The 25422-nt window shown below is 38.5% G+C and overlaps 1 protein-coding gene and 2 long non-coding RNA genes across 4 annotated transcripts; 1 reads left to right on the forward strand and 2 right to left on the reverse strand.

Moving 5' to 3' along the window:
• Positions 1 to 3613: 3613 nt before the first annotated feature.
• On the reverse strand, positions 3614 to 12607 carry dusp10 (dual specificity phosphatase 10). The gene is made up of 4 exons (XM_004083436.5): positions 12441 to 12607; positions 10873 to 11702; positions 7574 to 7942; positions 3614 to 6938 (listed from the first exon to the last, which is right to left on the reverse strand). Exons 2-4 carry the CDS (start codon positions 11654 to 11656, stop codon positions 6673 to 6675), a joined length of 1419 nt encoding a protein of 472 aa, XP_004083484.1. The 5' UTR covers positions 11657 to 11702; positions 12441 to 12607; the 3' UTR covers positions 3614 to 6672.
• Positions 12608 to 17652: 5045 nt separating this feature from the next.
• LOC144990081 (uncharacterized) lies at positions 17653 to 19268 on the forward strand. Of its 2 annotated transcripts, none has more exons than XR_013654019.1 (2): positions 17653 to 18541; positions 18975 to 19268. It is a non-coding gene; the product is annotated as an uncharacterized LOC144990081 (long non-coding RNA). The 2 variants fall into 2 exon arrangements; XR_013654018.1 differs by having other exon boundaries at positions 17653 to 18348.
• A 61-nt stretch (positions 19269 to 19329) lies between these two features.
• On the reverse strand, positions 19330 to 20774 carry LOC144990080 (uncharacterized). Its single transcript, XR_013654017.1, has 3 exons — positions 20349 to 20774; positions 19803 to 19917; positions 19330 to 19721 (listed from the first exon to the last, which is right to left on the reverse strand). It is a non-coding gene; the product is annotated as an uncharacterized LOC144990080 (long non-coding RNA).
• Positions 20775 to 25422: the final 4648 nt, after the last annotated feature.

Here is a 25422-nt window from a genome sequence, read left to right on the forward strand (position 1 = left end):
ATGCTCTTCATCAACCAGCAGCCCAGTTTCTGGATGCCACACACCTGACTTTCATTTGCAATCACTCTCAGTACACTTGAGCACTGTACCGAACTTCACTCAGTGTGAAGCATTGTTTGTGCCACTTTGCCTGCATTACAGCCAGACCTGAGCCTTTTTGTTTTATTTCTTTCTTTCCTTTCCAGACCCTGTTTTGTCTCTGATTCTGTTTGCTTGCCATCTGCCCCGAATCTTGCCTGAAACCTGACTACCACAGTCTCTTCTCTGATGCTCCCATGATTTAGCTTTATAGACTTTTAGCTGAGCTAATAAAAACTGCTGCAGTTGGGACCAGCCTAGAATTTTGGATTTAGCCCCTAAAAAAAAATAATCCTCTATATTTAGATCATTTCCAAAAAAAATTTTTCCGAATCTGTTGACATCCTTCAGAAATTGTGACTGTTTTTTTTTTTTTTTATAAAAAAAGACCTGACATAAACCCTTAGGTAATGGACTAACAGAAGTAACTCACATCATGGACCAACTATCACTTGATTTGACATTACATCTGCTAAATTAGTCACATCTGAGTGTATTTAAAGTGGCAATTCATTTTTATCCTGCCTGCTATTTTCTGATGAAGTGGAAGGGTCATGTTAGGCCACAGGATGAGCTTGACGTCAGCGGTAACGTTTGTCTTTGTGTTACCGCATTAAGCTCTGGCTGTGTTCTTGGGTGAGTGTGCGACCAATATGTAGCATCACATGACATGCACATGGAAGGGTTCAGCATGTGCCACAAGCAATAACAGGCTGCAGCTCTGCAGTTCACTTTGCAGTTTTTGTGGACTCAGCAGCTGGAGATGACAGCAGTTTTATCTCCTCACTGTCCACTGTCAGCATTGTTGCTTGATGACATTTTCATCTTTAAATAAGGAACAAATTTTTTCCATTGATGTCATATATCTGTAATCTCTAGTTATGTGTGCCCTACTTCATTTGCACATACATTACTGTGTGTTTTATGTCAAAACAGTGATCCTTTGTGGAAAGTGCTCAGTCGCCCTCTCCTTTTTCTATTTTTTCGCTGTTGCCCCCAAGGTTTTGTAACAGTAATAAGAGGGTTTTTTGTTTGTTTGTTTTTTGGGAAATTGTCACTAAAATTAAAAAATGTCCAAGAAACTGCAAAAAGACCCAAAGCTGGTCAAGCTGAAACACCACCATCAGGGGCGTTTTCACATGTGTACATTTAAAAATTTGCTCTCTAGGTTAAGTTTACGTAAACTCGAAACTGACTTTCAATAGCAGGATAGAGGAAAATAAAAACCTGGCACATACATCTGCGGAATTGGATTTCTGTCAAATAAAAGAGAAGCTAGAGAACTAATGAAGATAAAACATTGAGAATCAGGACAGAAACAGGGGACACAGTAGCACACAAAAGAAACAAAAGAGATTGCTGTCTTTGCTAATCTCAAATACTGCAATGAAAGATCAAGGGGGTGTTCCAGAAAGCAGGTTATGCTAGTTACCATGGTTAAGTTTGAGGCTAAGGAAGCGGATAACATCAGCTTTCGGTTCCAAAAATGGGTAGGTCAAGTTGCCATAGCAACTCTTGCTCTGAACATAACCTGGTCTGGCGCAGGTTTAGTTGAAGCTTAGTTTGTTTTCAGAGAGGTGAAGCAGCATGGTGTGTCCATTTGAAGATGATTTAGTGGATGAAGAAGCGCAGATAATACTTTTTCCACCGTGAGAGGGTGATAAGACCACATATGGATGTTGGAAAAATAAACTTTTTTACTTTGATCTAACTTAATTATTTGCTTCAGTTAAGATAAATCATTTTTTAGTTAAGTCAGCTTAAAAACAACACATAGTTTTCAGACAGTTATTTTACTTTCATTCAAATTAATTCAATTAAGTAGGTGTAACTTTGGTGCTGCTGTTAGAACGGCACCGCAAGGAATTGTGGGATACCATTCCCTTTGCCTGTCTGGACGGATTTGGGTTTAAGTGTGGGTTTTTGTCCAAATGTGTTTAGTTGTTTAGCTGTTTTACTGTGTATTGCCAAGTAATGACGCTAACTCATATCTGGTCTTTTGGAACAGACATACCCAGAGTAAGCAAGTTCAGGCGGATTTCAACCAGAGTTCAGAGTTAAAGTCAGGGTAGTTTAAACACCATCAGAACCAGGAATTCTGGAGAATTTGAAGATAGACCGGAAATCTGGCTTTAAAAAAATGCACACCTTCATTTCCACCTTCTCAAATGTTCTGTAATTCAATGAAAGAAGAAGCACCACCTTGTGCTATTTTGGTGAAACTTCACCTTTTCCTTGATGAATCTTTCAGTGAGAACCATCACAGGTTTGATGGTAAACAGAAGAAGAGTATGTATGAACACATCCTTGCTGCTTTATTGCATTGCCTGCTCCAAGTTGGACACATGCACTTGACTGTGTGAGCACACATGCGCATGTTTAGAGAAGGGAGGTCGTCCTCTGAGGCCTCTTTACCTAATACGTCCATGCAAGGATCACTGGAGAGCATGCTATTCTGGTGCCACCAGCTTGCCTGGTGCTGATAGGAAAGGATTAATGATGTGGGGGTACTCATCGCTCGTAATTAGAAACAACGCTAAAAACTATTTTTGCTCTTGTTCCTATGGAGAGATCTTGACCCTCAGGCCTTCTTCTCGGGCCGCGAGGCAGCAGACGGCTGAAAAGGTGGAGTAAATATAGGCTCGTAACTCCTGCAGCTATGTGACACATGGCTGAATGGAGGCGAGCGAAGATAATTAACAACTCCATCCGTGCACTCTGGTTGCAGGAAGGTCAAGATATTGACAGTGGCAATCTCTTTAAAGTTATACTGGAAGGTTTTATTATTGTACAGTCCAATAATTAGGATTTTGCGAGCTTCTATTCTTTCCTGGTTTTACTTTTGGTTAATGGGACGATTGCATTTCTGGATTTATGAAAAAAAGAGTCAATTAATTAGTGAAAAAATTCTTGAATTTTCAAATTGTCATGAAAACAAACAAAAAAAATTTCCTATATGATGTTAGATTACTAAATTTGTTTTTTAGTTGATTATTAAACATACCATGCCATCTTGGATTCAATTTGCAAAATATTTGAATTTTTGGAGGAAAGCTGAAATGCATCTACTAAAAAATATTGCAAAAATATATGAGAAGAGAAAACAAAATAACTTTGAAATTTTGGAGCATTTGGTGTACATACTTCTAAACATCTGCAAATACTTTTGGTTATTTTCCTTTTGGGTAGTTTTCTGCAATTGTGTCCCACTTTTTTGGTAAGAGTTTTATCCCAAATCGTTTTGTATTTTTTGCTCATTACCTTTTGTTTTTGTTGAGGGTTTCCATGTCTTTGCGTTCTGTTTAAATTTATTGAATAGTTTGACTCTCAGGTCTGATATTGTGCCAGAAGAAACATCTGGATCCTACATGGCCAAAAACAATGATGTTTCACAGCTTTTTGTTTTGTTTTTTGCATCGTAACCAAAAATAGTTGAAGAAACTTTGACTAGAAGCAAGCTTTTCAACTCAGAGATAAATTATGTAACTAAACTTTGCAAAAAATAGCATCTAAATGAGTCACCAAGGCTCCAAACTGAAACCCACCCCTGTTTATTTCAAAACTCACAAGTAAGGATTACAAAATTACAGTGCTTCAACTGCAACAGTTTAAGGAGTAGTAAGGGGGGAAATGGAGAAATGACACACCAGTTGAGAAATAGTTTTTGAGCAAGTCATGCAAAAAGGTGTGGAAAAGGCCACAAATATCGTAGCACCCTTTGTGGAAAAAAATAAATCGATCTGTCCATAGGTCAGTGCAAAAATAGTACTTGATATATGCATAAAAAGAAAAAGAACAAAAAAAATGTATTTATATATTCGTTGACTGTAAATATGTGACTGACTACTGACAAAAAGAAGTTACAGAGACTTTAAGAGAGAAGCCGCTGACCCCAAGGCAGAGACTCTTGCACATCCAACACGACAGTTTAGCATTGGTCTAATCCAGAACCGGGTCTCAAAAAAAGTCAAGGGGAGCAGACGCCTTTCGGAGCTGTCAGTCAATATATGACGCCTCCAGAAGGAAAAACGGAGAGCACCATAATGAGTGCCAGTGTCCCTTACAGCCCAGGAGCACACGGCATGCTTCATCTCCAATCAGAAACCGCAGGAACCAGCCGGTTGGAGGAAAGGTTCAAGCTCAGATGATGAGCGCGTTTTTGTTGCAGTGAATACAAATGGATGAGCTGCAAATGTGCAGTAAATGGTGATTGACATGCCAATATTTTGGTGAAGTAGACAGCTGAGTGGAAAATTTTAAAAAAAAAAAGGAAAAATGTTCCTTTTTCTTTTTTTTACTTGTCAAAACTGTAAATATCACACTTTCATTTTGTGTTTTTTTTCATGCTCAAAATGTTCACACAGACCTTGAAAACAGTTTTACAACAGTTGGAGAAAACCTTCCACAGATTCATTTTGCATAGCAGACTATTTTCTTTGTTATCTCCTTGGTGCATGCATTGCTCTTCATCCCATCAACAGAAACAGGTGAACTTTTGTTCAAATAACAATGATTTGCAGATCTGCAGTGGGTTTGCTGCAAAACAGAGGTGATCAGACAAATACTTAGTTAGCCCTGTGCTTCGTTTTTATGCTTAATGTTAAAAATAAAAAGATACAAAAAGCTGGGATCATCTGTGACAAAACTAAGAATCAGATTTTTTTTTTTGGTCTGAACTTATTTTTGTTGTTCACAAAACGTTAACAGCTCTTTTTACCTGTTTTTCCCCTCATTCCATTCAAAAACACAGAAACGTTCATTCACACCAACAAATATCTAATTATTTATCAGTAAAAATACATTGGATATGTGATCGGCATGCCAAAACCAGACCGTTAAATGTTTGTGTTTTTAAATTCGGTAGAGAACACTTGATTGACGCAATTTAAAAGTTGATTCATCACATATTTTATCGCCAGAAAGGCTGTGACTCAGTTTAGTGGTTGAGGAAAACGGTTACTTCTCGGTGAGCTGAGTTTTTTCAAAGATGCATCAGTGCTGAGTCGGCTGTTTCTCCTTGTTGATGTAACCGATACAAAAAAAAAAAAGATCTGAATTTTTTTTAAAGAATCGTAGCTACGTATTTTTTCAAAGCAATTATCTGAATGACTTTTTTCCTCTTTTTGTCCTGCTACACCCGTCTTTGTTGCATCTCGTTTGGTATGTGTGGGTTGGATGGTAGAACAAAGTTTGCTCAGCTTCTCCTTCACGCGCCACCACAAGATTACTTTTAAGTAAATTCAAAGACTTGTTTCTGCGAAATTGATCATTCTTGAAATTTGGCGACAAAGATTGTAAACTGCGGCCTCTAAAGCAGAGTTCATTTTAGGACATCCTCAAGAGTCGGGTTCAGGTTGTAATCCTCAATCAGGCAAAAATTAATTATGTCTGAGTAAATTTGTCTCAAGAAAATATGAAACACTGTTGAGTCAGATTTTAATCTGCCAAGCCAAAGTCTTCCTGAGACAACACACAGCTTCGCTTAATGTGGACGCCCGTCCATGCTGTCCATCTGCGGGCAATGCCGTGTGCTAGCTCAGTTGTGACACAGGAGTTAAGGCATTGATAGAGGCACTGGAGCAGCATAATTAGCGAGGCAGGAGAGCTCGCTTTCACTGTGGAATCGTTGACACACAAAAAAAGGGTGACACAGCTAAACTGACATTGTGGCAAATACGCGAATCGATGCTGCTACTTTCGAAGAGGCTTAATCAAAGATCAGAGCGTCGATGGGAAGAGTACAGCCGAACGGAGCCAGCTAATGGGGGAAGTGGAGCAAAAACAAACAGAGGAGACAGAAGCAGGCAGTGAAAATCCTCAGCTGTCTTACATTAAACATTACCCAGTTTAACAAAACTCGCATGACAATCCAAAGTGTTCCTCCCTCCACCGTCTACAATGCAGAAAAAGATCTCTTATGGCTGGCTGGTAAGATGTGTATTGCTGAAAAAATATGCAAGATACTGCAGCGAATGCCAAACAAATGTGTTTTTCGGATTCTTGTACAAATCAGCGCCAAATATTACAGCATGACTCTTTGCACCATAAAGCTGAACAACGGTAAATACATCGTAATAGTTCGTCAGCAACGGAGCTGGAAATGTTTCATAATTACCTCTATATAAACATATAAGATCAAGGTTTCAGTTGCATCCTTATCTGAAATTATTGCACAGTAGGCCGCTGGGGGCTCGTCATGGTCGTCTCCTCAAACCCAGTTATAAAAATAGAACACACCAAACAAGTTTTCAACTGTTTTTTTTCCTCTTTTGTTTTTTTAAATTTAGACAGGCACTGCTGTGGCCAACCCTGCCTGAGTCTGCAAACACAAACTGCACGCCACAGTGTCAGTGTCGTCCCTATAGTCAGTCGCTGTCCCCAAAGCTGGTTTCCAACTTCTTCTCGAAAAAAGCTGCTATCCGCTAACGAGCAGAAAACTGGACCACGCCTTTCCCCAACCGAGCTTTCCTCCGGGGCTTCAGACCGTAGGGATTTTTGGCATTACTCTTCAACTCTAACCTGCTTTGGAACTTGTGAGAGTTCAAAAGGAGGATCTGCATTTCACTCATAACACTCCAAGTGGGAGCGGTTCTTTTAAACAACTGTTTCCACACCGGTCAGCTTTGGCGTGAGGATTCGTGGCGTTATTCCGTTGTTGAGGTCCTCCTCAAACTCCAACAGCTGGCCCATGAAGTTAAGGTTTGGGGAGATGATCGGCCTCCGGGTTTTGACAAACTTGTAGGCGTCTGTCATGGTCATCCAGGTGTGCTTCATCAGGTAGGCGATGACGATGGTGGCTGATCGGGAAACACCGGCCTGACAGTGGATAAGGAGGCCCATACCTGCCTGGTGTGCTTCCTCTGCAGACAGGAAGAGGAAATCAGCACAATGTTATTTCCCTGTGAGGGGGCTTAAATATCACACAAACCTCCCAACTTGTTCATGGATAAAATAAAACCTCTAAAATCCTTCATGTCCATTTATGCCCTCTATTAGAAAATCTAGATGGAAACACCAAATATTCCATTTTGTAAAGAACGTCTTCTTTTTTTTTAATGTGTATGGTTCCCAATTGTGGAATCAAGTTAAAAACAAAGGTAATTCCTGTTTAAAATGCTGTAAAAATGTCCCAATTTTCTTCAATGCAATGAATCCTAAGCAGGAATGAGAGTGAAACCGGGGATCGCAGCAATGATAACTCAGCAGATCAATATTTGAGTCGATACCGGCAGCATAACTGATCCCCAGCAAATGCATTTTCTGCCTTCAAAAAAATCTTTGCTTCTGTTGTTTTACAGCATCTCCATGATTCTGAAGGGAATTAGGAGTTTAAAATAGATTATTAAGAAGTTCTTAAAAATAATAAGACAAAAACTAAACAAAAGTCCTACTTTTAGATTGTATTGAACTTTTCTTGGTTTGATAATTGTCCAGTTTTGTTGCTGCAGCTTTAAAGAACCGTTCTGAAGTAAAGCCTTGCAGGAAAAATGTGCACCTATGAATTCAAACGCCTCCTCAAAGTACTGCCGCAGGTTCTGCTTGTTGCTGTCTGTGGCGGGAAGTCGCTTGTAGATGAAGAGGCCCGTATCATAGTGGTAAAGCGGCAGGTGGGTGGTGACGTTTAAGATGTAGCCGATGTTCAAGCGCTGCAGCAGGTTGGCGTCCTGAGCGTCCTGCTCGTTCCCCAGGTACAGGAAGGGCAAGATGGGAGTCAGCTCTGCGTTCTCGATGTCTGGGGTGGAGGGCAGGGAGTGAGGTAGCGGCCCGGTCAGGCCGGCGGCTGCGCCCGGATCCAAGCCCTCGTGAAGGTGCAGCGAGTGCTCACAAAGGTTTTCGTGGCTCTGTCTGAAGTAGCTAAGGCCTCCTGTGGATGCAAAGTGAGAACGAATGTGATAAGTGATATAATAAACACATTTAGGCTCAAAAAGGAGCCTTGTGTGCTAAAATTACATGCAGTCAAGCCTCGGACCACCTGTTACCCCAAGCAGATCATTAACCTCACATGCACGCATCAAAAGCAAGCATTCAAAGAAGCCTCCAGTCACTTGGCTACATTCTATCTGCAAACCACATGTTTTCATTAGTACCGTATAGAAAGTAGGCACAATCTAAAACATTAAACTTGCGGTCGGCATCCTGGATCCGCAAACCGGTGTAAAGTCCTTACGTCCCTGATCGACTTTAACTTTTAGTCAATCATTAAAAATTCAATTACTTAAAGACCCACTCCGATGAAAATCGTGTTTTTGGTGTTTTTAGCATGTGTTGGTGGCATTTTTCTGACTATGCTGGACACATATAAAGAAAATTAAGCTTAAAACTGTTTTTCTGAGTATTTTCTTTATTCAAATCTTTGTAAATCAGGAGCAGAAGAAAAAAATGTTGTTAGAAAAAGAGCGTATTTGTGTAAACAGGGAGCTCTTAGTAACGGGGATGGAAAAGGGGACGGGGTTGCTCTGGGCCAATGGTCCTGCCTAATGAACTACCGCCGCTCTGCAGATACTATGACCTAGAAAACGACATGTTTTTTTTTAATTTTATTTTGGCTAAAAACTGCATAAACATAATTAAAAGCCCACCAGGAATGCTTTTAAAATAGATCAAATGATTGCAGTGGGACATTAGGATTTTTTTTTTGGAAGTTTGCACTTCTAAAAAGAACCTTCTACACCTGTTTGCAACAAAGGTACCCTCAGAAAGACAGCTTCCAGGGAGGGGTCCAAGTCGCAGTTGGCTTAGCGCTCACAAAGCAATAGTTGACATCATTACATGTGAGGTCATCACACCACTTCCCCATGGAGGGAAGCAGCTGGGAAAGTTCTGACCAACTGTCGCCCATCACCATAAAAACGCCTCCATTTACAAACACACGACTACTATTGTAGTGAATAGATCTTGATTACACATCAGTAAATAGAGAAAAAGGGGAAGTTCTTCACAGCCATGTCATGGAAAACTCAACAAAAGTTAGGGAGAAAGGGGGATTCCACTTAAACCTATTTTTTCTGTTTCATTTCCAGCCTGTGCAGCAAAATCAATAATGAAACGTTTGTATTTTTTTCTCCTGAAAGATGGCATTTGCAATGGTATTTATTAAATACTTTTGCAAATATCTGTTTAGTAAAGCTTGTGGGAATTTAAATTCTCCTTTTAAAGAGTGTTTTGGTGTGGCCAGCTGTCATAATCCCTGACTAAACTCGCTGGAGCTGGAACTTGAGAGCCTCTCTGTTATTTTTATGAGAACAAGCTTCAGTTCCTGTTTAGAAACGACCACTTCTGCCTTTCAGACCCGTCCCCAACCAGCCTGCTGTTGCCAAAGCTAGAAAACCCTCTGTTTATAGTAATTCTGATGGATTACATGTAATCTGTTACCTCTTCTTGCAGAAGCGAAGGCATATTTTGATGAAATATCCTGACTCAAGTGTGTTTACAGTAAACTGTGGCTGAGGTGTAATGGTAACTGAACAAATAATGGAGTACGAGTAAATTATTCAGCAGCTTGTACGCATTCATGCTCCAGATATGTCACTTTTACAACTGAGTGAAGCCAGAGCACATCATCTAGTGCTTATGGATGTGCACAATGGGAGAAATTGTCTGTTTCAGAGATTGAGATAAGTGTCTTTAAAAAAAAAAAAGCCTTTTTGATCCTTCTGCAAAGATGGTTTCTCGCATTTTGCAAGAATCAAACCAGATGAGGCAAGAGCGAGACGGTCTGCTCATTCCTCCGTTTGAGGCGAGCTTCAGAGAGACGCCGGCACGGGGATGAAAAACTGGAAAGTCGCCTCGTCCATCAAAGCACACGGAGGACCAGGGGAATGAGAGGAGAACAGATGTGAAGAAAGGAGGATCAAGGTGCTGCTATCTCATATAAAAAAGCCCAGCACCCCTCCGACACGACACGGTGCTCCAGCTTCAAAACCAAAGATAGAAAAAAAAGATGGCAGCAACCCAAAGCCTGCAGCCTCAACAGGCAGCCTTATTTACCAACAACTGCTGTGGACTCCACTGCAAAATGCTCATCAAGAAGGCAGCAAAGCAGGGTTAGCATGCGCTCAAGTATGAGGGGGATGCAAACAGAGCATGCACAGGGGGAAAATGCAACCACAGTGTTGACAAACAGTATCAGCTGACCAGAACAATGAAGGTCAAAGTTTAAAGCGACTTGCCCACATTGTACACAACTATTCCATCTCTCTAGTTTCATATCGGTTAGCCCTTAGCCTGTGTTAATCTCAGACTCTGAAGAGTTTTTAAAGACTTGATGAAAATTGTGTTTTTGGTGTTAATAGCATGTTATTCTAACATTGTCTAATGATGGAGGACATATATAAAGAAAATTAGGCTTAAAATTGCATTTCTGAGTATGTCTTTACTCAAATTGTTTTGAATCCGAAGCAAATGAAAAAATGCAGTTGGAAAAAGATTGTATTTGTGATGTAGAAAAAACACAGGGCGGGTCCTGCTCTGCTCCATTCTGGGAGACGCCCTAGATCCATGATAGATTTCATTTTCCTGTATAGCTGGATAGCTCCAATGTTGCTCACCATTTTCTGGCACCGGTTATGTTAGGTTGAGAGGCTGTAAGCTAGCGGGAGAGAAAGTAAACAGAGAGGGAAAGTGGTCCCGCCCACAACTCGGAGGTGAATTTCTAATGAACCACCTTCCCTCTGCAGATACTATCTCCAAGAAAAAACATTAAGAGACCACTGGGAATGCTTTTCAACAAAAAGATCAAGAGATAATCTTTAAGATGTCCTTCTTATCCTGCAAACTTCACTACTTGAGTGTTACCTTTGAGGATAATGGGGTCCTTTCCCTCTCTCCTCAGTGATTCCAGAACCGCATGCAGGGGCTGGTTGGATGTCAGCCGGTTCGGGTCCACGGTGCTCTCGTCATAAACCACAATCTCTTTGGAGAAGATGCCCTTGAAGGAGTCCTTGCCCTCGCGGCAGGAGATGAGGTCCAGCACAGTGATCTTGCCCTGCTGCAGCCGCCGCCGGCTGATCTTGTCGGAGCAGTTGATGTGCACGGCTCCACGGATGTGGCTCTTGTTGTACTCCAAGAAGGGCCGGCAGTCGATGATGACCGGCACCGGCCCTATAGGGTGACCCATGGGGCAGTATGTTATCCGCTTAGCCAGCTCATTGGGGTGGATGACCCTGACGGTGGGCAGGGTCTTCACTGTGCCTGAGGTGAGACTGGGAACACTTAAAGCACCATGGTTGCTGACCATAGGAGTGGGGGGCCCGGCATAGCTAAGGTTGGGGCTGCTGGCGCTCACCTGGCTATGACTGAGGCTCTGGCTGTCCTTCTCATATGTAGTCACAGAGCAACAGCTCGCACTGCTACATCCACACGACAGCGATCGCGTGGAACCCTTGGATGAGGGCATATACGTTACAAGATTGGCCGTCGCCCTGATCTTCACCACAGTGGTGCTGATGACGGTGTTGCTGCAGCTGCTGGTGGCGATGGAGTCCAGGTAGCTGGTGTCCAGGCGCAGTTGGAGTTCCTGAGGTCGAATCGGCCTTGGCAGCGCCACCACAATTCTGTCGTCAAGGGGAGATGGAGGCATGGGGAGGCCGATGGCTGGACGTTTCCAGAGAACTCAACAAGCGGCTCTGTGGGGACACAGAAAAGCGATCAAGCAGACAGCTCTAGATGGCCAAACTAGAAAACAGCTGAACCCCCCCCAGGGCTACACCCAAGGTGGTGGGTGAAATTTAGAAATGACAGCAGTAGTAATAAACGATGAAATCATCTCATATCTGTGTCACTGAGTAATTATTAATGAATCATCTTCCAATTTCTGTGTGTGAGGTAGCTTTTTTTTTACATCCCAGCTCTGATCCACCAAGGAGAGTGAGCATTTAATAAAAAAAAAGAAAAAGATGTGTAGTACTGCATCAGCGCCACGCTGCAGTTTTGTCTCCGGGATGGAAAGTCAGTGTCTGAAATCAGGGTGGCACTTGCTCCTGATCAGACGGGCTTTGGGAGCGTCTGGTCCCGGTGTTTAGTGCAAACGCACCCGCGCACTGACTGCGCCTTCAGCAGCAAATAAAATTAAAATAAAAAAATCCAAAATCATTCATGACAAAAAAAAAATTCATTGAGGAAACCGGCATGAGAACGTGCTGAGAATGTCAAACAAGAGGAAGTCATCAGATGAGCTGTAGACAGAATAATGTTTATCTCTGTGTCGGAATAAAAGGATGCAACTCAAATAAATAAAATCAAATAAAATCAATTACGTTTATTAACTGCAGCATTTTTATTCATCTCCATTACTGACAGGACCCCGCCGTATTTCTCCGAGAGTTTGAAATTAATTCTCAAACTTGCTTTTAATTTTGTCTTACCGATGAGTTTGGGGTTTATTTGGTCCTCCCGCAGGCAGCGTGGCCTCCATTTAGTCCGTTCCGCTGTTGTGTATCGGCAACATTTTTGCTACTTTTACCCCGCTCCCCAGAAATAATATCAACGGCAGCCTGCCAGCCTACAGAAGTCACGCAGCGGGATTGACGTGGGGTCGGCCCAATGCGCGACTTCATTAATATTAAATGCTGTCCTCTGCGCGCACACTAGCCCCGCCCCGCAGAAGGAGGGGCCCGCGGGGGAGGAGGGATGGAGGCAGATGGGTGACGTCACTGGAAACCAATCAAATGTCTCTGCAGGAGGCGAGGTGTGTTCAAGGACTGCTTGTAAACTTGACTATTTGAGTGAAAACATTCATGAAAAACAATAAAACACAAAAAAATAACACCTGTCCACAGAAAATACGACGTCACAATCCTAATCAGTTGTATCAATGAAACCAAAGTAGTCAGAATTGCATTTAACAGTGTGTGGCAAGCATGTAGTTGGCTTTTCAATAGTCATTTATAACAATACCTTTTCGATTGAGTAGGATAAAAGTAAATAAATGTTGTTTTTTATTATATTTTTTTCTGTAGTTATTCAAGTTATAAACTGGCCATTAGAAGGTGGTCACACATCAAACTTTCAAAACATTTGATTGGCAGTTTCTCCTAAGCTTGCTTTCAAGTGGTAGGGGTGTGGCCTTCCAACCAGCTCACTTCTGATTGGTAAAAAAAAAGAAAAAGGTTGTAATTGAAACAACAACTAGGACCGATCTGGACCAATGCCAGCTTGTTGTTGACGCCTGGCTCCAACATGGTAGCGTCAACATTGCAAAAAATAAAGGCAACTAAATTGACTTAATTTCGTTGGCGTCGCTAACCATTTTCTATGGGTGATGTCGCACTCACTCAGTTTAGTTCTCATATTAGCTGAGCCAGTAAGGGTGATATTAGAGAAGAATTCTGCATTATGTGGTCCAAGTGCCAAATTTGGGCTATGTCCGAATTCCCACCCTAACCCCTAGAGCACTGTATATAGTACGTTTACCGTTTTGTAGTGCTATCCAAATCTATAAATCCAAAATCAAGTAGCCTAGAAATTTCCCAGAAGTCTCTGCAAAAGATCATCAATGATCTGTAAATATAGAACAAAATTTGGGGGTTCGGGTGGGAATTCAGACATAGGCATTGATGTACTGTAGGATCCCCTATTTTGAAAAGCACATTAGCCATAAGAAAAATTCCAAAATGGCGCCCATTTGCAAACACACGTTTTTTGTTTGTTTGTTTTCAGATGCATGTAAGAAATGGAGATCATGGGAGATCCCTTTTTTCTGAAACTACCGGTGGCTTCAAGTGGTCATTTGAGGAACTGCAAGATTTGGTACTTGTGAGTTGGTTCTTGAAAACTGCTACAGAAAGTAGTGGCCAAGAGGCAACATGATTAGAGTAATTTGATGTCAGTTTTCCAGCTGGGCAGTCAGAACCACTTTGGTGAAATGTCACTGAATCCTGACCTTTTCCAAAAGAGGAACCAGTGAACATGCACAACAAAAGACAGATTTTTTAAAACTCCAAGGTATTTCAAGTAAACGGGTTAATCGAATGTCCTTTCTCTGATAATGGCACTCATTTAAAAGGGAGAAATTTGATTAACACTCTGTTTTCTTCCTGTATTATGTTGTCTTTCTACAGACACGTTCTGCTTTATTTTGTTTTGATCCAAGAGTGTTACCTGGTTACTCCCAGTTATCAGATTTAGTGGTCATGTGAACAAGTTTTACAGCATTAGGTTGGTGACTTTATTGTGTTTCCATGCACTCTTTTCAAATCTTTAGCATGTGTAATTGTTCTGGTCAGACCTGTATCTGGTGCAGATGCAGGCTGTAGTTGGTTCACTGGATTCAGGCTCAGAATCAAAACCTTTTCTTCATCAAAAAACAGTAAACTGATATTCATCATGTCATCCCATGATTTAATTTCAGAGAATTGCTTTATACCTATGCTGTTTCGCAGAACTGTCCTGACTTTTAGTGAAGTAGAGTTACACTTTTACTTTTGCCACTCAATAAAACCTCTCCTTGAAATGCCGTTGAGCAAACAGAAAGAGAAACTAAAGAAAAACTCCTTTGTGTTGTCTTGTTCAAAACAATGTCAGTTCTCTCAGTTGTCCACGGTTGACTCATGAACAGATATGTTAACCCGCTCCAATAACCCCCTGACCGTTGCTCAGAGCACTTTTTTAAACTCCACTGAGCATTGGAAAAAACATCTCATGAAGGCATCATTTCAAGGTTGAGATCTCACTGTGTTAAAACAGGAATTATTGGAAAAAAAGGATTAATAACACACTTTTCATTTGTTATGATTGTGTAGTTATTTGTTACTCTTCTTCCATCATTCACTCCGAGCTACACGGCGTTACTATTCATGAATTAAGTCAAGATTTACAGGGAAATATTGTTAAAAAAAATAATTCGTTTTTCCATTGACAATTCCTCTTTTGAGTATTATGGATTTGGATTTGACACTCAGCTTGAATAGGAGAAGCACACACTTTTATCCACATGTGCATTACATTAAAAGATAAGCTTGGTGTTCTTGCACATTATACATTCTTCCTACTCTTTGTCCAAACTATTTCAGCGTTCTAAATTGGGTTCTTCTTCACCCGGATGTGGATCTTTACCATTCTTAATTCTCTTTTAGGACATTATCCTCGCTACCAGAGCAGACTTAGATGGTTTGAGGAGTTTTTGGATTGCTTTCAGCATTCCAATTTCATAAACTATTGTTCTACCAACATTTTAATTCCAAAAGGTTGTCTTGTACAACAAACTTCTTCTGTTCTAGTATTTGCCTATTTTTAAAAGTCGTCCTGTCAGGTGGAACTGGAAAAAGATAAAATAAGCAAGACAGAATGATGTATTTCAGTAAAGGTTACGCAAACTTCTCCTTTGGCACTCTGTGGGTTTATTTGTGTGATCCTTTTTTCTTTTCTTGTCTAGTCCCTTGACGGAAAGCTGTTTTAAAATAAAATAATGCATAGGAACAAACGTATCGGTCACTGTTCATTTAGGTTTTTTTTAATCTGGTATAACTAATAGGAAAATGTTTCTGAAAGTTTTAAGACAAATCAAAGCCCAAAAAAGAGATGAAAATGAATTAATTTCACTATCCTAAGCCGTTTTAAAAGAGTCGGTTCTTTTCTCAATTCATTTATGTTCAAACTTAAATTAAAGTTGATAAGAAACCTTGGATGGATTTACAAATGTGCTTCTTATTTACATTTTTTGTGGGTTTTTTTTCTTTTTAGATTCTTGCTGAACGGATGAGTCCTTGACTTGTGTAATACCAGTGTTATTTCTACTCAAGGACAATTTAAAGATGTGTATTAATTGGCTTTGATAAAGTACTAAACATAATTAAGGTAGAAAAGGTGTCTCCCTCATGTCAAACAACACAAATGTCCTGGTGGTAACAGGCGGGTGTTTTCTGGCAGGTGTAATGAAGCTCAAGTTGCCAAGTTGGCTGACAGCACTGCCTCATCGCTTCAGCAAAAAGGGTCCCACTGGACTGCACTGGCTGCAGTCCCCAAATATAATCCTAGCACTCAGTTTATCCTCACTGGCAACCCGAAACAATGCATGGCGTGCGTTACTGCTACTATTTTTAGCTCTTTGCAATTATTTTTAAACGGTCACAGCTGATCGAAGTTGAATTCCCAGCAACTCCAGTTTCACTCTTAAAGGGTAAACGAACACGTGTTGCACCATCAGAGACACACAAATCACATTTTGATTCAATTTTTCATATTTACTTGTGGACACAACAAACTTCAGTAGTAAACAGCAATAACATCTTCTATGGAGGCCGCCTAAAAACCAGCTACTAGAGAGATTATATAAAAGACAATTGTGAACAAGTAATTATCTCTGGAACACAATGCTGTGTAGTTGCAGGCAAAACTTGTGTTAAATGTCATCTTGCTTATGAATCAGCATTGGGAGAGATTAGAGAGGGTGCATTTTACATGTTTATTTCTAGTACTGCAGCATGATTACGTTAGTAAGAAAGAAGTTCAAGTAAATATATTTGTTTAATACCTTAAAAATTTATCTGGAATTGGATTGGTTGTAACACACACATTTTTAGTCAATCAATTTCAATTTTATTTTGAAGTCTGACAACGACTTCAGGAATACTTCCCTGTTGTAAACAAGATAAAGGAGATCAATAAAAAGGTTTCCATTCAACAGTGTCAAACCCTTTATAAAAAAGAAAAAAGCAAATCATCTGACAGGCTGAGGATTTTAAGTAAAAAAGCTAATTGGATTTGTTAGAGCGGTTCACCTTGAACTCCAGTCCACCATCCAAGCACTTATGTAAATCCAGCCAGTTCAGCCAGTGTGCCAGATTTCGTCAGCCTCATTTATTGTCAGCGCTGTCAGCCTGTGACAGAGTATATTTACCTACAGGAAAAAGGAGATCTTTTTTCCCGTACACAAAGAACACTAGAATACATCAACTGAACCAAAGTCATACAAATAAACACAGAAATTGTGCAATTTGGATAGATTTTGGCTTTGTGAGCCATAATTTGGCGCTTTTCATGATATATCAGTGAGGAAGACTTATATGAATCAACCAGCTTTATTTGTCAATGAAACTGCCCCAGTAAATGTACATTTCCAGTGAATTTGATCGTTTTTAGGAGGAAAAGGTGGATCATCTGTTTACTACGGTGGCCCTGAAGTGCAAACTATTCAACAAATCACTCGATACAAAAACATTTTTAAGATCACAGCAACAATTTAAAAAGCGTATTACATTTTAGAAAACAAAACAAAATTTCAGAAACCAAAACATAAAAAAGAAAAAAAAGAAAAAAAGATTTCAGAAAACAAAATTAATTTCCAGAAAAAAAAAGAAATATTACAAAGTGAAAACATTTCAGAAAAAAAATTAATTTCCAGAAAACAAAATGAAATAAAAAAAAATGAAAACATTTCAGAAAAACAAAATGAAATATTAAAAAATGAAAAACATTTCAGAAAAAAAATGAAATATTAAAAAAAGAAAATCATTTCAGAACACAGAATGAATTTCCAGAAAACAAAATGAAATAAAAAAAATGAAAACATTTCAGAAAAACAAAATGAAATATTAAAAAATGAAAAACATTTCAGAAAAAAAATGAAATATTAAAAAAAGAAAATCATTTCAGAACACAGAATGAATTTCCAGAAAACAAAATGAAATAAAAAAAATGAAAACATTTCAGAAAAACAAAATGAAATATTAAAAAATGAAAAACATTTCAGAAAAAAAATGAAATATTAAAAAAAGAAAATCATTTCAGAACACAGAATTAATTTCCAGAAAACAAAACGAAATCTTCAAAAATGAAAAACATTTCCAAACCGGAAGAAGCAGGTACTATGGGACAACGCTGATTGGATGATGATGTTTGTCAATCATTTGAACTGAAAAGTATTTTAAATGAAGCGATGACGGATTTTATCGTCCAAACAACAATGTACTATAATAATCCACGTATTTCCCATTTACATATTAAATCAAAAATGCAGCAAACAGATAATGAAGGTTTAAATTATTTTTTGAATATTTCGTCTGAAGCAGAACGGTCACCCAGAAGTAGTTTGTGTAGATGACGTCCGTTCTGCAGGTAAACAAAGAAAGGGACGGTAAAACGTTAACATAAACGTTAATCTTTGAATATTTAGTGGATGTGATGACGGAACGCACGCAGAAATATCAACACCAACCAGGTTTACAAATGTTTCGAAATGTCGTGAGAGGATTCTGTCTGAAGCAGCAGCTGCGAAGAAACGGGTGTTAAAGACGGAGCACATCAGGAAATGCAGTCCCGCCATCCACTGATAAGGTATGGAGGCACATTTGTTTGATCTAATAAATGTAGCGTTAAACGTGATTTCTAGGTGGGTGTTTACAGACAGATCCAAGATCCTTCAGTCATACGTTAATGACAGGTTACCTCATCAGCTGGAGAGGGGGGGGTCACGTGGGCAGGATTCTCAGACAGGTGTACCAGCAGCATAAATCAGCAAAGCTGTCAGGTAAACTGCAGCAGTTTGTGTCTCAGAATAACATTTATGAATGCTTCTTATTCACACTATTAAGATCTGTGACTTTAGAGTGTGTCAGTGCACAGAAACATGACAGTAAATGACTGGATTTGCACATCATCAGACACGTCCAGGTGTGTAACTAAAGGTGGCAAAGTCTGTAGTGTAAAAGAAATCTTTAAAAAAAACGTTTTAGTCTTTCAGGCAGAGGAGGAATACCAAATTGTTTTAGAATGTATTTTTTATAAGACGGAAATAATGTATTTTATTCTGAGTTTGGTGTTTTGACCCCTCCCTAATGAATTTCTGGTTTAACCCATTTTCTCCTCATTTTGATGAACTCAACTTTTTCCTGAATGAAAGATGAACAGTAGCTGATGTTTTTCTGTCAGGGATTTTTAATTTATTAATTTATCTCTGTCAGGGATTTCAATGGAGCTGGAGTCCAGTGCAGAGGAAGCTGCAAGCATGTACGAGCAGGAACTGGCGTCTCTTACCTGTGCATCTTCCTCTGGATGTGATGCTGAGCAGCAATGTGGACAAACCTTCCCTGACATAACTCTTTTTGATATAGTTGTTAAGCACAAACAGACTTTCCCAGATGCATTTTTTCCTCTAATAAATGTGACTGACAGGTACGCTGATTAAATGCTGAATGTAAACGTAACATTTGATTGACTGCATGAAGAAGCCCATAAAGGAAAATCCACAACTGTTTCTTTATTTCTGTTACTGAATAACGTATTCATGTTAAGTTTTCAATAAATATACTGCATTGCTATGAAACAAATTTGTTTATTTTCATATCCATTATTACAATCCTCACATCAGCATTCAGTTTTTTCATTGACAAAGAAACATTTCTAAACAACAGCTTTGAAAATCAAACATCATCTTTGTTAATAAAGCTTTAAAACCTAAAATGGTAAACATGGAAAAACTCCTAAATGAAGCAAGCCTAATATGAACATTTTAAACTGGAGTTTTGCTTAAAGGAACATTAAGTTGTTTGGAGTTGAACAAGTGTTTGATGCGGTTCCTCATAGATGCGATTTCCAGATCATAAGCCCGACGCTAAAGCCAGGAATTGTGCTTCGTCTTTCACTCCCCACTGCATCATTTACAACTAATCAGGCTTATGCAGCAGGTTAAAGACGTTTTTTTAAAGGACCTGCAATTTAAAAAAAAAAATTAGATATTAAGGTTAAATAATATTTATTGATTACATTTCACATAAATCATGGTGACTTGCCTGTACACTGCACAATGATATGAATGACTTTAGTCTTTTTGAATTCCCATGTAGAGCTGCCATCTGTTCTTCTGCAGCACAAACCTTTCTGGAACTTCGCTTTGAGAAACTTCACCTGCAGAAATATCACATGTTAATTCAATTAAGTATTTTATAAACTTTAAAGTTCATTTTTAAGTTTCAGTATATGTGTATATGTATATGCATGGTTCAAAAATATACAATGCACTTAAATATTATTTCCCATAATAACTTGTTTACTGATTTCAGTCTTAAAGTCGATTTTTAGCAACACTGGTGCCGTATAATTACTGTAATTACTGTATAAATCACAGAATCAGGCTGGCTCGGAGCTTTTTCTCTCATGTTGTCACCGAAAACGGGCACGGCTATCATGTGAAGACGGTTCGTCTCCATCGGGTTCTTTTTGCGCATGCGCAAGATAAAAAGAAATTATCTTTTCAAAGCAGCACTTTAACATCCTAAAATTAACATCCTTAGAGACATGTGACTGACAAAAGAAAAGATCACAGAATTGATTCTTACCTAAAGATGATTGACAGCGTGAACCTCGCAGCCGTAGACATTAGCGCACAGCGTTCGTGGTAAAAGTGCTCACAAACTACTTCCGGGTGACCGTGTGTCAGGCGAAATGTTAAAAAAATAATTTTAAAGTTCATTAACAGTTTGCTGCATTTTTTATTTGATATATAAATGGGAAATACGTGGATTATTATGGTACATTGTTGTTTGGACGATAAAATCCGTCATCGCTTCATTTAAAATACTTTTCAGTTCAAATGATTGACAAAAATCATCATCCAATCAGCGTTGTCCCATATTACCTGCCTCTTCCGGTTTGGAAATGTTTTTCATTTTTGAAGATTTCGTTTTGTTTTCTGGAAATTCATTCTGTGTTCTGAAATGTTTTTCATTTTTTAATATTTCATTTTTTTTTTCTGAAATGTTTTTCATTTTTTAATATTTCACTTTTTTTCTGGAATTTTTTTTCTGAAATGTTTTTCATTTTTTAATATTTCATTTTTTTTCTGGAATTTTTTTTTTCTGAAATGTTTTCATTTTTTAATATTTCTTTTTTTTTCTGGAAATTCATTTTGTTTTCTGAAATGTTTTTTTTTTTGTCATTTTTGTTTTTCAAGTTTTGGTTTCTGAAATTTTGTTTTGTTTTCTAAAATGTAATGCTGCTTTTTAAAAAAATTTTTTTTTTAAATTGTTGTGATCTTAAAAATGTTTTTGTATCGAGTGATTTGTTGAATGCTTTGCACTTCAGGGCCACCGTAGTTTACTGGAGGTAAAACAGCAGGAATAAAAAAGATTGAGTAAAAACCAACAATATTTTAAAGGGCTTGCATGGTAGAGGAATGGTATTAATTTGGGCTTTTTTACATAACTTAAGATAAGGACTCTTCCCATTAGAAAAACTGAAAAAATAAACTAAAAAAATCATATTTCTCAAGCTTAATCCTCCTGCAAAACACCCTTTTTGGTTCTCTTTTGTGTTTTCAGCAGATTGGATTTCAAAATAAATGTTGCCTAAACTGTAATTGGGTAAAAGTTACTCAAAAACCTTAGAGCTGAATTGGGTTTGAACGATTTGTCATTTAAAAATTAATTCATCTTCTAATCTGTTTGTTCTCAGAACACAGTTGATTCATAACTAGTCTTTGTAAAATATTCATATTTACTAGGTTTTTATTTGAAAAAAAAGGGGTGACATCCTATTTGGCATTTAAAAAACAAAAATAAATCATTCGCACGTAATATGTAATACGCTGAACTTTTTTCATGGCCGCACGGACCCAGAGCTGGGCTAAGGTTAGGATAATGGTTAGGGTTGGGGTCAATACAACAAATGGTGCCTGAGCGCAGCCATGTCTGCAGCTCACCGCCCCCCCAGGGAAGGGGTCAAATACAAAGAACAAATTTCATTTGCATGACAGCTAGTGGGACTTTAACTTTAACTTTAAATATGTGTGACCAACAACAACATTTAGCATTGGACCCCTGAAAATGCGTGAAGGCAATGCAGTAATGTTCATCTTAAATGAATTTCCATCAGTTTTTCTTCTTGGTCATGAGTAAATATGTGGGAATAACATCAGTCCAAAGAAAAATTGTAAGCATGTGTTCAAATTTCATCAAATTCCAAGGAACTGAATAGTCCTGCACTGTCCAGTCTAGTAGGGGTTAGGGTGAGGGAATTTGTAGCCCAAATCAATTTTAGGGACTAAATGGCTCGTTCTTTTCCTTTCTGCTTGTTTTCTGACTCAAAGAAGACTCACACAGTGAATATTAATTATGACTGGCACTTGTTCAGACATTTCTGATTTCAGTTTTGTTTCTCAGCAGGAAACCAACACTTCAGAAAGTTTCTCTTCTGTGAGATCTTCTGGTGTGTCGAGAAGACCGCGTCCCCTTTTAAAAATGTCAGGTCGTGGAAAACATGACAACGTGTGGCTTTCTGTGTCTGTTATGAGATAATGTCAAACCTTGATGTAAAACAAAGTTAAGTGCCCAGGCTTTTTTTGGTGCATGGAAAATGTTAGCAATCGTGGGGTGGTGTGCAGATGAAAGACCATAACCACTTCCTGTCTTCAGCAAGGTGCAAATGCAGCGTCACATGAGCAGCAGCACAAATGCATCAACCTAAGTTAACCTTGAAAACAAGTCATCGTGTTCATTAAGCAAGGTCAAAGAGACAGTTAAAATTACAAATGAGCCCATTAACTAATTGCAGTTATGAACCTTAAATATGCAGTTCTCTTCTTCCCTCCAGTATTTTCTCCCATCTGGTATTCAGAGTCATTCCTCTTAAAGATGAAGATTCAATAAATGAGAGAAGGTTGTTCCTGCCAATGGCTCCTGAGAGGGAATGGCACAGATGGGCTAACTGCAGACTCAACAGCTTGAAAAGCAACATGTCCAGTGATGGCAAAGAAGGACACTGCCAAGGATTCAACAGCCTGTCAACCTATGCTTCTTCACTTTCTGCATATTTTACAAAAAACTGCAGAATTTAGGGGATTCTAAAGTCTCAATAAGATGATGAGTATTTAATTCTAAAGACTCACTCAAAAGAAAATCGTGTTTTTAATATGTTCTTATTGCATTTTCTCATGATGGAGGACATAGATTAAGAAAAATAAGCTTGAAATTGCATTTCTGAGTATTTCTGTGTTCAAATCATTGTAAGTCTGGAGTAGAGAAAAAAATGCCGTTTGGAAAAGAGCGTATTTGTTATGTAGAAAATATACTGTGCGGGCCACAAGCTGCCTGTTCCACTTTGTTCTGATCATCTACTTGTAGACAACTTTGTATGTAAGGTATGTATGTATTTGTTTTCCCTGTCCGAGCTGGCATCTGGCTCAAAACTGTACAGCTGGATAGCTCCAATATTGCTTGCCATTTTAGTTGCACCAGTAATTTAGGTTGGGGGAGTGAGGGGCTTTAAATTACCAGGAGAGAGCATAAACAAAAAACACCCAATGATGGGGAGGGGGGCGGGGTTGCCAACTGTCTCACCCACAACCAATTAGCCCACTCTGTGGAATCTATGTCCTAGAAAACGAAACAGGTTTTTGGATTTTGGCAAAAAAAACGGTATAATCAAGAATTAAAATTAAATAAACAATAAAATGAAATAGCTCAGAAGATATTTTATCAACCCTTTTGTTATAAATCAATCCATTTTGATGATAGAAGTAATGTTTGTCTAAGGGGATTAATTGTTTTCATTTCACTCAATCCAGTTTTCACTTAAAATAAAAAAAATATGGAAAGCTAACTGTAATTTAATTAAAATAGACTCTTAATTATTTTTTTCCTTGTGAGACAAAAGCCCTCTAAAGTCATCGCTTATCTGGCTTATATCGTCACCACAGTTCCCACTCAAATGAGCCCTAATTATTTTCTTACTCAGTTTCATTTTCTTTAGTAAGTGACATTTAAACTGACATTTAGACCTGGCTCTTGTATTCAATTAGTCCAACTTTGCCTAATTTCTTGTTTTCATTGAAACTGATTTAGTTGTTTTTCTGTTGTATCTAAACAAAAAAAACTGTTTTATAGTCACAGTAATTTAGCTTTTTTAATCATATAGTCTCAGTTGTGTGTATCAAAAAAGACACTTTACAGAAAGACTCATCAGTCACTTAAAAATGGTACAATCCAATCCCCCATCGGGTCTTGAAAGCTTGCAGAATCAGCGGTAGGAGTAATAACTTCAAGCAATTGTTTTCTCAAAGACACCATCAGGTTTGTACCATTGTTCTCAAGGGTTGTTAGGATTCGGAGGCAGAAAGTCAATATTTCCTCTAATTGGTCCATTCTAAAGTCAGCCAAAATTAAAATCTGCTCATTTGAACTGAATTTCTGTTCTGTTTGTTTGTCCTTTTCTTGAATACATTAGCATAATCAATACACAACAACATAAGCATTCAGTACACATTGTCGTGACTGGAAAGGAGTTGTGAGGAGAATGAAATTCTTAAGTCATTTCTGCCCCATATCAAAAATAAAAATCTTTTTATTGATTTAACCTATATTTATAGATGTCTTTTATGTCAAGCACCTTGTGAAAGGTGCTCTACAAATAAAGTAATTGATTCATAAAGTGACACATAACATAAGATTGAGTTTTACAAGGATGAGGACAACTGTTCTCCAGTTAAAGAGCCTTGTTACAGTCATGTGATTTTTGACAGAAGTTGACAGCCTTTAGGTTATTGAAAGTGGTTACTTTGTACCCCTCTCAAAGAAAACCAATTGTATTTCAGTTACTGGTAGTTTCTTAGCAAAGCTACAGCTGTTGAGCAAAGGACCTTATATTTGACTCCAGTTAATGCAGCTACTTCTACATTTTTCTACCTCCCCACTTTGATATTGTTTAGATTTCACTTCAATACTTAAGTTTAAGAGTTGATTACGCACGTTTGTTTAAACCATAGTCAAGCTTTTCTATTTTTACTTCAAAATAGAAAATTTTATTACATTTAACAGCTTTTAGTTTGCTTTAATACTAATTTTCATAATGGAAATTTTACAGTGTTGTTAACATAAAAGACTCACAGAGAGGCTTTTTTTAAACATAGTTTCATAGTTTTCTAAATGTACTGGCGCCAACTGACAGTTTTTTTGTTTTGTTTTATACTACTATTATGTCTCCATGTTCAATGAGTGAGTGGGTAATTCCAACCAATTTCACACCTTGTTTTGCTATGACACACAGCACTGTTCAGAGTAGACCAAACTCCCAGAATGCATCACACAGTTACAACAGTGCCTAGGCAGAAAAAAAGGCTCAAAGCCAGACAGTCCCGACAGTCATCTGGCCATCATAAGGTCAGATCCTTGAGATGAAAAATTCCAAAATTTGTCATGTTTTAGTTTACTTGCATATCAAATATTACCCATGTTTTCAGGTGAACTAGAGTTAGATTGTTTGGTCTGCAGAGTGCCATCTATAATAACGGAGATTACAAGTTTACCCAAAGGTTAAATTCAGTTTTTGCATTTTATTTTGAAAGTCCCCCTTTTTCTCAAAGAAAAACCAAATTCATGTGATTCAGCCACAGTAGACGATCTAAAACAGGGGTGGGGC

The sequence above is a fragment of the Oryzias latipes genome, chromosome 24 (genome assembly GCF_053564925.1).
Source record: "Oryzias latipes strain Hd-rR chromosome 24, Olatipes_Hd-rR_3.1".
NCBI classification, from domain to species: Eukaryota; Metazoa; Chordata; class Actinopteri; order Beloniformes; family Adrianichthyidae; genus Oryzias; species Oryzias latipes.

Bases quoted from the DNA above. Each gene is read 5' to 3' on its own strand.
- dusp10 (XM_004083436.5), bottom strand. From the start codon at position 11,656: ATGCCTCCATCTCCCCTTGACGACAGAATTGTGGTGGCGCTGCCAAGG. The intron at 7,943-10,872 runs GTAACACTCAAG...TTGCATCCACAG, and splicing joins GGACCCCATTATCCTCAAAG to GAGGCCTTAGCTACTTCAGA. The intron at 6,939-7,573 runs GTGCACATTTTT...TCCTGTCTGCAG, and splicing joins GGAGGCGTTTGAATTCATAG to AGGAAGCACACCAGGCAGGT.